The sequence below is a fragment of the Maniola hyperantus genome, chromosome 9, assembly GCF_902806685.2.
Source record: "Maniola hyperantus chromosome 9, iAphHyp1.2, whole genome shotgun sequence".
Taxonomy (NCBI): domain Eukaryota; kingdom Metazoa; phylum Arthropoda; class Insecta; order Lepidoptera; family Nymphalidae; genus Maniola; species Maniola hyperantus.
In genome coordinates this window covers 14,355,172-14,367,615 of record NC_048544.1, presented here as the reverse complement: position 1 = coordinate 14,367,615, position 12,444 = coordinate 14,355,172, and the positions used below count along the sequence as shown (strand labels likewise).

Sequence of the window (12,444 nt, the reverse complement as noted above, 5' to 3'; positions counted from 1 at the left end):
CTAAACCTAGGGCAGATATCCCAAAAGTAACTGAATCTTTTGCTTTTTTGACAGTTCTGTGTAATGGAATACTTTGTTTGTTGTATCAGGTCACGAAGCATTCGCGCAGCTGGTTAACGCGGCTTCTATCGCGCCGGCTCTGCCCGTGCCGCGGCGCGACGAGCCGACGCCCGAGCCACCGGCGTCCTCCCCGCTGCACCATCAGCAGCATCCGCAGCACCCGCAGCATCCGCAGCACATGCATCATGACATCAGGTAACTATTGTCGTGCAGCTGGATAACGCGGCTTCTATCGCGGTGGCTTACCTACTCCCTGCTGCACCATCAGCAGCATTCGCAGCATCCGCAGCATCCGCAGCATCCGCAACATTAAGTAGTCATGTATAAAAGTGCCCCTTACAGAAAAGTCCGTTAGTGCGATTGAGGATCTAAGGCGAGAGATTGAATATACTGTGGCGACATCTAGTTTGTTCGTTGTAAGTTTTTCGTCGCAGCGTTGTACAGTTATATAATCCTTCGAATAGCGTCATCTCATGTTTGGTTGCTAGTAAGTAGTAAGTAGAGATTAAAGACCGCCACAGTACGTTTTACAGCAAAATATATCTTAAGCAGTTCTTAAATCTGGGTTGTGCCACAGCCCACACATGGCATAGTCTTTTGACTTTACTGCTCAAGTATTAGATTCGCTGGGATAACTTAACCCGTAGGTTTAACTGGTAATGTGTGACACAGCTTTAAAAAAATGTTTTTTTTTTTTTTCAATTTCTTTAATTTATTTGTACATTTCTTAATTGTCCTTCGTGCTGGACGTCAACCTGGTGCTTTAATTTCTAAGAATCTTTACTATTTTAGTTACAACTTAAGATGTATAAAATGAGTATGTTGTATCGCAGGGGTTCCCGGGGGTCGGAGTTCACGATGTCTCAGAAATACCACCCTCAGTACCCGCCGGCGGAGCGCCGCGCGCCGCCGCCGCAACAACGGGACGTTCGAGATAGGTAACAAACACGTTAACTATTGTTATAATACTTATAATAACTAGCTTATGATTGCGACTTTGTCCGCGTGGCCTATACAAATTCAGACCCCTATTTTACCCCCTTAAGGGTTGCATTTTCAAAAATCCTTTCTTAGCGTATGCCTACGTCATAATAACTATCTACGTGCTGAATTTCAGCCCGATCCCGGTCCTGTAGTTTAAGCTGTGCGTTGATAAATCAGTCAGTCAGTCAGTCAGCTTATCCTTTTCTATATTTAGATAAAAACTATTACCCCACATACACCCACCTACACACACACACACACACACACACACACACACGCACACGCACACGCACACACACACACACACACACACACACACACACACACACAAATATTGAAAATTGTGCGATGCTTAAGATGTATACATATTTTGTTTGCAGCCGGGAACGAATGGTACCAATCCAAGAGCGACACTACGTGATTGAGCAGCACCAATCGCACCAGCAACACCAGCCGCATCAACCGCACCAGCAACACCAGCAGCACCCACAGCACCAGCACAGTCAGCATCCGCAGCACGCGCAGCAGTTGCTGATCGATCGGCATCTCATACCGACGCATTCGCAGGTACCCACTTGATATGATTAGACATTAGTACAGTACGCGGCAGAAAACAGTGGGGCTGATTCTCTTGTACACAATGTCTAAACTAAACTAAATTAACAGGTCTAAATCTAGTGCTATCCTTTTTTCGCAAGCAACATTATGAAAGGAATAGCAATAGATTTAAAGATGCCATTTTAGTTTAGTTTAGAGATTGTGTACAATGGAATTAGCCACAATGTATATCGATCTTTAGAAGGAGATAGCGGATTTGTAGAGCTTTGTCTCTGTCGTTGAGACCGACAAAACGTCATATAGGTATGAGTGACTTGATTGTTGCTCCTACAATCGTTTGCTACATTAATTTAACAGATATTTTCGCGGACTCTTTTTGACACCCATAAGCTCTTGTAATATTTCACGAACTGTAGGTGTGAACTGTTTCATTGCAGAGTATATCGAGTGTGGAGGAGCGCCGCGGGTCGGCGGGGGTGGCCGCGGTGGGGGGCGGGGCATACGGCGCGCCCGGCAAGCGGCCGATCCACACCATTGACAGGAAAGATGGGTATGTTGTATGACTTTTTACTCTTTAAACTGTACGGGAGCGGTGTGCAGGCTCGACCGTATCAAAGGAGCCAAGGAGTAATCGCACCGAGCGGTTGGATTGCTCGGTAGCGCCAGCTGGGCTGACCGCTGTATCTTGAAACTTTTTAATATAGTCCAAATGGCAGAAAACTCTGTTAGTGCGAGTGCTGTCGGCGGTACATTTGTTCGGGACTACGTCATGAATTGTTATCGATTGAATAGCGCCATCTAGTTGCATCTGTGGCAACCGCCACAAAACAAAATAAACTTGTGGTTTGGTCCGAACTGAGACCTCGCGGTATCCCATAAGTGCCATGATGGAAACTTCTTCAAGATCCTAAATAATTTTAAATACTTATCAAAAATTGCGGAACCGGCAGAATGCGCACCTACGTCTTCTGGGTGCGCGCCCGAAGCCTTAACCGCTACGCCACGGTTCGCTTGCTGCCAGTGACGGTGACATGTGTACTTAGTACTGAGGCGACTGTTAATGCCATCTAGTAGTGACACTTTGCAGTTATCGAAACTAGTTTTTTTAAGTGCCTTGAGCGATTTCGGAATGGCTAATGATCGCATTACCACCATGCTTTTATTACCTTTTAATATTAGTTTTTGAACGCAACCTATTATGATTCAATTTTTAATGGAAGTGTCAAGTATATTTTCAATAGTCAGGTAGTATATACCATTTAGGTTTTTTAAAAGCATCTAATTTCTAAATAATTTTAGGCAGTAAGCGGGCTGTAGCTTAGTGGTCAGAGCGTCGGGCGCGATCCCAGGAGTCGCGGGTTCGATTCCTGCCGGTTCGCAATTTTTGATATATGTATTTAAAAATATTTAGAAATTTCCTTGAAGTGTAGGTAAAACACTATAAAAATTATAAAAATGTAGTATCTAATTTTTTTATACTTCTAAGTTTCACTTCTGTCAGCAGTTCCTACCGAGTTAAAAATGGAAAGATAAGTGTTTCAGGACTGTCAGAAAATCCATCCCAACGAGTAAGGGACAGGTTCAGGTTTATTTTTAAAACTGTGAACTGATAAATACAAATTCAATTCAAACGACAACTCGTGGGTAGTTGTAAAATAAATAAGACTGATTCTGGTGGCAACTAAATTCAAGACTATTCGCATCTTTTTCTTACCAACGTAATAAGAAAAGGCCAGACAATTTAATTTAAAACTATCAAACCTCGAACTTCAAGTGCCAGTCTTGAGCATAGTGTTTAAATTTGTAAAGTACCTGGCAGTAAAATTGGGTCTTTACTTAAAATTCATTTTCCGTCCTTTTCAGCAATATCATAAGGAAAAAGATGCAGTTACTAATTTTATTATTAGATAGAAATTTAGTTTAGAGATAGGCATCAGAATCGACGTCAAAGATTGATTCTTAAGCTCGTTGTACACAGACGGGCGGCAGTGAGCGTGGCCAGCGTGACGAGCGTGAGCGGAGCGGGCGTGACCACAGTGTCGGCGCCAGCGAGCGTGGCCGCGGTGTCCGGCGCTGAGCTGTCCGCCGCGTCGCTCATCAACGCGATCATCACTCAGAAGATCAGCCAGGCCAGCAATCAGCGGTTCCCGTCGGTGAGTCGAACTTAACGAAAAATAGTCATTGATTCGATCGTGATTAAAACTCGGGACGTGATCATGATCGTAATGTGATGATGATTACTATTCGTAACATTCGTGATCACAACTCGTAACGCAATCATAACTTTGTCTGTAATCACATGTCGGAATGTATCATGATGTCAATCTGCCTGTGATAAAATTATCAACAACTTTGAAAGCGTTAGTGCTCGTATTTTGAAATATAATTGTTATTTGAGATTATTATCGTAGTGATTATAATTTGGAACGTAATTGCGATTGTAGTCTGGTTGTGATTGCTATATTTTCTAAAATTAAGTAACAAGAAACTCATCCATTTCTACAATTGGTTTTAGAAGATCATACGCGAAAGCGACGCCGTCCAAGCGCAGGCCGATCGCATGATCATCGATCACCAGCGTGATCGCGAGTCGGAGCGCGATCGTGACAACGACGGGCCGCCGCAACTGTCGGGGCACACCACGAGTATGAAGCTGGGGGATCTAGCGTCCAACATCATCGTCCGGGACTTTAGCAGTCCGAACACCAACTCGTTATTACACCATAAGTAAGTTTGATTCTTGTTTATTACTATTTATTTTATCGATAGTTTTGATTACTAAACAATGCCCACATTTTTTTGTATCCTTATTCGAGCAAATAAAACTATCTTTTAGCGTACCGGGTATTAAAATAGATACGACGTCAAATGGTCTTCGTTTTGATACTATATAAATCACATTTAGTTCCGAGTATGCTCACATAACGCTGACTGCTGCAACCCCCGTCAAAATGACGGTAATCAAGTTAACAACTTTATTACCGCCATTTTGAAACAATGTTTCCAAAACAGTTCGGCAATAGCAAGTCCAGCGTACACAAAATGTATCGAGTGTGAGGTCAGTGATCGCTTGCTAATAGTCTTATTTGTTGCAGCAATCGTTTCGCGGTATCGAGCGCGGACACGTACGCGTCGAGCGGGGCGGGCAGCGGTGCGGGGAGTGGGGTGGTGAGCGGCGCGACGAGCGGCACGGCGGTTGATGAGTGGCGTCGCGATGCGCCCAAACACGCACCCTATCTCGAGCCCGTGAGCCCGCCCGACAACCATCATACGGGGTGAGTTGCCAGCCACCAACATCAAACGTCCATTACTGGACATAGGTCTCTTGTAGTAACTTCCATACGCCAGTCTTGGATGGGGCTCATTTGATGTCTTCTCTCCATCTAGAGAGGGTCTGCAAAAGCTGCGCTATTCAGTGCAAGTTTGCCATTCTAGCAGCTTGGAACTCCTACCCGGGGACCCAGCTGGCCGGACCCTTGTACCTACACTGGAACTTGTATATTTGGATACTTTCTTTCAGAGCGTGTCTATGTCTGACTCCATGGAATTTCAGATTTTTGTATCATGTGAGATTGAAATTTATTGATTCTGCGACACTCAGTTTATTTCTCTATCCATGATTTTCTAATTACTGACGTCATATATTGTTGTCGTGCAGTCGAGGAGGCGGCGGTGCGCGGCGCTATAGTGCAGCACACGTCGGCGGCGGCAGCGTGCTGACGGCCTACGACTACGTCACGACACGCATCGTGGAGGTCATGCGCAGTGACGAGGAGCGCAGCAAGCCGCCCTTCCACCCGCCCACCTCGTACGCCTACCCCTACTCCGCGCTCAACGTGGCCACGCCCGCTACTGACGGTGAGTAACGAGCCCAATACGAGTTGCGAGCATAAGTCGTTACAAGTTGCGATCATAAGCTTGTTACGAGTTAGAATCATAAACTTCCTACGAAATGTAATCATTAACTTATTCCGAGTTGCCATTATAAATTTGTTATGAGTTGTAATCGTAAACAGGGTGTTTACGATTACAACTCGTAACAAATTACGTCATAACATTAGTTATACGTTAATCATAACATTATTAATTAACAAACGAGCTGCGATCACAAACTTGGTGTAAATTGCACCATGAGCTTGAACACAAGTTGTGATCACAAAGTTATCGTGACCGTAATAATGATAATGAATTTATTATGAGTTACGATTTTGCTTGACTTGAGGAATTTGCCACGATCGCAAATTCGTCAAGTAGGAGTTAAGTTTTGATTTACGAGTTTAAAAATTATTAACATAATGTGGCTAATTCCATTGTACACAATCTCTAAACTTAACTAAAATGGCACGTCTAAATCTATTGCTATCCCTTTCATAATGTTGCTTGCGGAAAAGGACAGCACTACATTTAGACCTGTTAATTTAGTTTAGTTTAGAAATTGTGTACCAGAGAATTGGCCCCATTGATTAACAAAATGTTTCACGTTTTCCGGGATGTTGTGAGATGCTACGATATCTTGTTTTAATATACCCATTTAAAAGATTTACTGGATAGAAAGACTAATGGAATCTATTTTATTTTCAGTAACGACAGTAAGCGGTGGGGGGAGCCCGGCGGCGCCGCTGCCCGCGCCCGTGCAGCCCGAGCCCGCGCCGCTCATGTCCGCGCAGTACGAGCCGCTGTCGGACGAGGACTGACGCGCCGCGCCGCGCCCGCCGCCCGCGCCCCGCGCCCGGCCCCGCCTCCGCCCCTAGCACTCGCCCCCTCCCCCGCGGGGGGGTGGCGCGCGCTGCTCCGTCATACGACGCACCGCGCCCGGGCCGTGACCACACTGTCCCGGCCGTCGTGACTTGTGACTTGTACCCAGGGACAGACTTAGTAGTACCTGGTGTGACAGTAACCAAACCCTAAGAGGGTCCCGACAATGATGAGATGTACCCAGACAAATAACTGTCCCAATGAGGTACGTTGGGATCAGGAGACACATCCCAAGGTTACACAGTCTATGCTATTGTGAACTCTGCTCTGTTGTAGTACATTGCCCGATCAGCAACAATATTAACATAGCATAGATATTACTTGGAGAAGATTCAGGCTACTGCCAGCGCAAAATGTGTCAAACTAAGTCAATGGCAATATCAACTGCCAGAAATTGAGGATACCATGATATTGGAGCTGGAAAGGCTTTCCATCAGAAGACTAATGTTACCAGAATAGAAGGAACGAGAAATATTGATGATATTCAATAATGATAAAGGAGATGTATTATAGGATGTAACTTATGACATGTATAAATAAATCGAAATAAGATTTCACTATGACTAGAAATTTGTTTTAGGTCATCGAAGTCATATTTTCTTAACGATTTTCGACTTCATCAATGTCTTGATGCTTAGTAAATTAATAAGCAGCTCTATATGAGCGGATAAGTTAATGCTATTACAACGAATACATAATAAGAATTACAGCCGTACTCAGAGTCGCTTAATCGTTACTTAAGATTGAGTTAAAACGAGACAGAGCTATATATCTCACATAAATCTGTCTCGTTTTGACTCAATCTTAAGTAACGATTAGTACGGCTCTGAGTACGGCTTTTACGGAACGAAGTGGCACAGACTCAGGTGTACATTGAACCGTTAATATCAACAAAATTGTTTTACTAAAGTGATGTTAAATAATTTATGTTTGGTGAAAAGTGTCAGGGTGCAAAGTGTGATCTCAGTGTATTATACCACGAGAACTGTTGTGGACTGTATGTGTGTGTGTGTGTAACCATGCATACCACGAGAACTGTTGTGGACTGTGTGTTTGTGTGTGTAACGATGCAATTTCTTATGTAACGGAGTGTGGACACAGTTTTGTGTTACGAGAAGCTTTAAACAAGTGACATTCAATGTGATCCGATTTATGCACAGATTTTTTACAACGGATACTTCTGTAAGCCACATTTGCTGTTTTTTTTAACCGAGCGATTTAAATGTATTTTTATGTAAATTAAAGTCGATGAGAAGATGTAGATTGAGTTAAGGTACATACATACTCACAGCACGAGATTCGTCAGTCGAGTCAGTTAAAACCAATGCCTTTGGGTAAGTATCAGGCTTGGACAAAAAACAATTTAAAAAATATCATTTTTTGTTTAAAACATTGTTAAAACAAGGTCAACCCTGGTAAGTATGTTTGTGGTCTTAAAAATATAATGATTTGATTTAAATCAATAATAGTTACAGTACATGGCAAAAAGTAATGTACATCGACCTTTAGAAGGAGATAGCGGATTTGTAGAGCATTGTCTCAGTCGTTGATACCGACAAAATGTCATATAGGTATGAGTGACAGAGATAATGCTGTACAAAGTCGAAATGTCATTCTAAAGATGCACATTACTTTCCGCCGCGTAATGTACGTATCATCGGCTCGAGTAGCGTGTTGTGAGTATGTTTCCACCCTAATTAGTTGTTTGTAAGGACCGAGCATGCATAGAGGAATCTGCCCGCAGCCGCATTGCATAGATAAGTGATATATGTTGTTGAAACAGAGTGAGCCAGTGTGAGTCATGAATTGAATATTTATTTATTCGTTGTCTTTTTACACTTGTTTTGTCTTTTAATGTTGTACTCGCCTTAACACTGAATAATGATGTTTTATGTTATTCTATGTAAATAAATAATAATGTATCATTATTTTTAGATTTCTTGATGGGTTTAAAATGTATAATATAATTGTTATAAACTCTGAAGTGGGTGAAAGTCAAAATTAATTTAATCATATTTTTCATTGTGATAATTATTTTCGTCAACTGAAAACTGAAGATACAAGGTATTTTTTTAAATTATCTTAATTTAATGGGACTTTTGTCCATTATAGCCTAAATTACAATTAGGTACCTAAATTGCTTAATGGATTGCAACATTAAAAGCTAATGTTCTACTAATAAATATTTGGTGTTCATAAGTCAACATCAAAATTTATTATTTAATAAATCATTGTGTCCAAACCTAATAGGTAATATCATGGAATTAATTATTTTTTAGGAAAATCTTTTTGAACTAAAAATAATGAAATAGATATATACTTTGTTTAAAAAAATAACATTGTTCAGTGTTGCATATATTTGAGATGGATAATAATTATAATAATATATTCTATGTAAAGTTTTATTCGCTTGGGAGGGAAGATAAATTATTGAGCTATTTCTTGTATTCTTTATAAGAATTGGTGTTTTGCGATTACATGTAAATTTATTTTAATTTAGCCGATCTTTATAATGCAAAAAATTGCATGCTTTTTAATATAAAAATTACTTTATATATTATAAAGTTTTTTAAAAATATAAAACCTTAACTAAACTATTAAAAAAAGGCGTCTTGTTATGCGTACAAAATGACTTTTCACGCGACATGTTAACTTTATGTGTCAATTGTCATGTCAAAAGTACGATTTTAGTCCTCATTTTAAAAGTGAACTGTACTTTTGACATGGCAGTGGCACGGACACGACAGTCTTTTTGTGCGGACTATAGTTTCGTATATTCTATTTAAAAGTGGTATTACATCTTCAAGCTTAGTGATTTCTTCTCTCCTATGTGAATAGGCCTCGTGTAAATTCCCCCTTTTCAAGTGGTAATAGGCAACTCCCACTAACTTCCCTCACAAAATGTATAGTCCGTAAAATATGACTCCTCACGCACCATTTTAACTCTAAAAGTACGGTTCTTCTTTAAAATGAGGTCTAAAATCGTACTTTTGATATGAAATATGACACAAATAGTTAAGATGGTGCGTGAGGAGTTAAATTTTACGCGTTATAATACATTTATAGCATGTACTTGTGAGTGAAGTTAGCAGTACCCTTAGTATAAGATTTTACATCTCAGCAACATTGATAGAATTCGAGCATAGAATATACACTTTAACGTCAACGTAAAACGGACTTTAACTGGCTTGTTTTAAAACTTTACTTCGTTCATACATCATCTACAGCCTGCTTGCTACATAAAAAATTGTGGTACTGAATTTTCTACTTTAAATCAAGGTGTATAAGGACTCAAATTCTATCAACGTCGGTAAGATATTCTATTTCATGAAGACCGTTTGGTTAGTGTGAGTGTACACGTACACATTGTTAAAGTGTGCGTGACGCTCAGTTGCGACGCGGTTTACGCACACAAATGCGTTAACGCTTATCGGTACACTCACTACTACTCGCAAGGCTGAGCGGTCATCGTGAAATACAAACAGAAATGTCGCCTGTTAGTATTTGGACAGGGTATAGCAACACTGCCGCTGCGCATTCCTCAGTAACTCTTAAGTGGCAGCCTCACAGCGAACTGTAAAGTCTTCCATCTCAACACCGGTAGCATAGGATCGTCGCGCGACTTCGTCCATATCTACACCTAAGTATTTGTAAATTGTGTATAGTTTGTATAAACCCCGCCCGGGCGTTTCGCAGATTCCTCGCTCCGACTAGCGCTCTCGCGCGACCGTCGCGCGTCGCGCGTCGCCCGACAGTCGCTAGTTGAAGTGTCACTCTGATATAAGTGTATTTGGTTGTATAGCTTCGCTTCGGATTTCGCAGTCGCATTTTTCACTCGAGTTAGTATACGCGTAGTTGAATCGTTCATTGGTCGTTGTAAATATCCCGCGCACCCCGGCTGTACAGGCGCGCGAAGTCCGGACGCCCGTATACTATACAGTTATACATAGTTAACGTATTATGAATAGAAGCGGTAAATTATATACATATTGTAATGTAAAAGTGTATGGTTATTATGTATACATACTGTGCATTTGTAATTATACAGGTTAGTTTAAAGATTACGATAGAGATTTTCATTTTCTAGTTAGGTCGGTCCGTTGGGCCGGGGGTATAAATATTGCGCGGTCGCGGACACGGCGCGCGCTGTGTGCGTGCGAGCTGCGCGGTGTGCGTGCTCGCGCGTCGCCGCCGCCTCCGCTTTCTGTTCTGTGAAATATCTCAAAGACTGCTTGCGTCTCCAACTGTACACATCTACCTACCATTTATATTACGACAAAAATATTATAAAACACAATAATATCAAATACTCATATTATTACATATTATTTGCACATTTTTGTAGTAATTTGATGATGAGGAATGAGTGAATGTGAAGTTATCATATTTTTATATCAATAAATACTTACTTACCTAACTACAGTTTATAAAGCTGCTATGAAAAAATGTATCTACTCTTTGCCCATGTTAACTCAATCTGTACGCACGCTAAAACGCTTAATATATTATAACAATAATTAATTAAATAGAAGCTAAATAAATGATAATGAATACATAACACAAATGCCAGTATTTTGAATATATTACACTACACAGGTGCAAGGTGGAGTGGAGTGGAGTGGAGACACAAGCAGGTGTGTACATGTATTGAAATATTGTGTGATACTGACTGATTAAATTAATTTGTCTGCGCGGAGGCGCGCGGCGGCGCACCGCAACTTGTGATTTCTTTATAAAATAAAACTGTAACGTATTGTAAGTAGTCGAAAGAAAAGATAATCCTTGTAAGTCCAATCATAAGCGAAAACAAAGTTTTGGGAGGACAGATCAATAAATAAGATGCAAATCTTTGCTGTGTTTTATTTTTTAACTTTTTACAGCGTCACTGGATAAGTTTGGCTGTCAAACAAGGAACCCTAGATCCTGTGAACTAGAGTGAGGCAACTCTCGGTTTGACCCTGAATCGACGATATGTCAAATATTAGGTAGGCTATGGTGATGTGAAATCGTAGAAAAATAGGGCTACCTGCGATTTCATTCATTGATTTCATCTCATTCATTGAATGTACTTCCTAACATTTGACGCCTCCCAGTGACGTGGAAGCCTCGACGTCACACGAGTAGATATTCTACAGAGTAGGTACACTCACTCATAGCGCCGCTCACAACGTGTCACGGACGCTCCCGGCTCCTGTGAGCCCAGTTGGATGGCGAACGGCAAGGCTGTGGGTCGTGCGCATTGATATTTGATACTTAGCGAGAATATATTTTATATATTACTTCCGAATTAGTTACGTGTAAATTGTACAAAAAATTTGACTTAGTGATATATTTTGTAGTAACTATATTAAATTAATTTATTTTACTAAAGTAAGTTAGTACCTAGGCACTGTCAGTCTGTCAGTCAGTCGGTTAGTCTGTTAGTCTATCAGTCTGTCTGTCTGTCTATCAGACTGTATGTCTACCTGTCTGTCAGTCTGTCAATCTGTTAGTCTATCAGTCTGTCAGTCTGTTAGTCTCAGTCTGTCAGTCAGTCAGTCAGTCTGGTAGTCTGTCTCTGTTTGTCTGTCTGTCACAATGTCATTAGCAATTTGCGGGACTTATATTTAGTATTTTTTTCTTTTAATTTTTCACTTGCAACAGGTGACAACCCTATATATAAGAATAGGTATAAAATTTTCAACACTATAGGAAGCTTCCCCTCTGTAGGGACGTCTACTCGTGTGCTCGACGTTTTGTAAGAAGTTCACCAACTGTAGTGAACTGTGTCTGTAGTGACAACGATTTTAGGGGATCGCATACCTAGAGCGCTATAAGAGAATTATGTTTGGAGTTTCTCTACGTGAACAAATCAGAAATTCCTCATTTCTGATTTGATCAGTAGGAGAACCAGAACAACCGACAAAACTCGGCGGGTTGCGAAGTTGAAGTGGCTATTGGCAGGGCACATAATTCGAAAAACCGATAGACGTTGGGGTCCCGAGCTTGAGTCGGTGTCACCACATTCGACTAAATACAGAATTTATAGTTAAGTCAATGCTTACCGTTATCCCCGTCCCGTGGATAGGGTGTATAGTCTGAATACCT

General features: G+C 41.1%; 1 protein-coding gene across 5 annotated transcripts in view; it reads left to right on the top strand.

Moving 5' to 3' along the window:
• Positions 1–11,205, top strand: part of Smr (Smrter) — a 190,830-nt gene extending 179,625 nt beyond the window's left edge. For 4 of the 5 annotated variants that reach the window (XM_069500873.1, XM_069500875.1, XM_069500874.1 and 1 more), the window contains 9 exons: positions 90–255; positions 894–998; positions 1,425–1,611; positions 2,040–2,152; positions 3,581–3,755; positions 4,118–4,329; positions 4,698–4,877; positions 5,261–5,460; positions 6,184–11,205. In XM_069500873.1, coding sequence (XP_069356974.1) covers positions 90–255; positions 894–998; positions 1,425–1,611; positions 2,040–2,152; positions 3,581–3,755; positions 4,118–4,329; positions 4,698–4,877; positions 5,261–5,460; positions 6,184–6,296 — 1,451 coding nt within the window. In that variant the 3' untranslated portion in view covers positions 6,297–11,205. The remainder of the gene's footprint in view (positions 1–89; positions 256–893; positions 999–1,424; positions 1,612–2,039; positions 2,153–3,580; positions 3,756–4,117; positions 4,330–4,697; positions 4,878–5,260; positions 5,461–6,183) is intronic. The other variant, XM_069500872.1, reaches the window with a different exon arrangement.
• Positions 11,206–12,444: the final 1,239 nt, after the last annotated feature.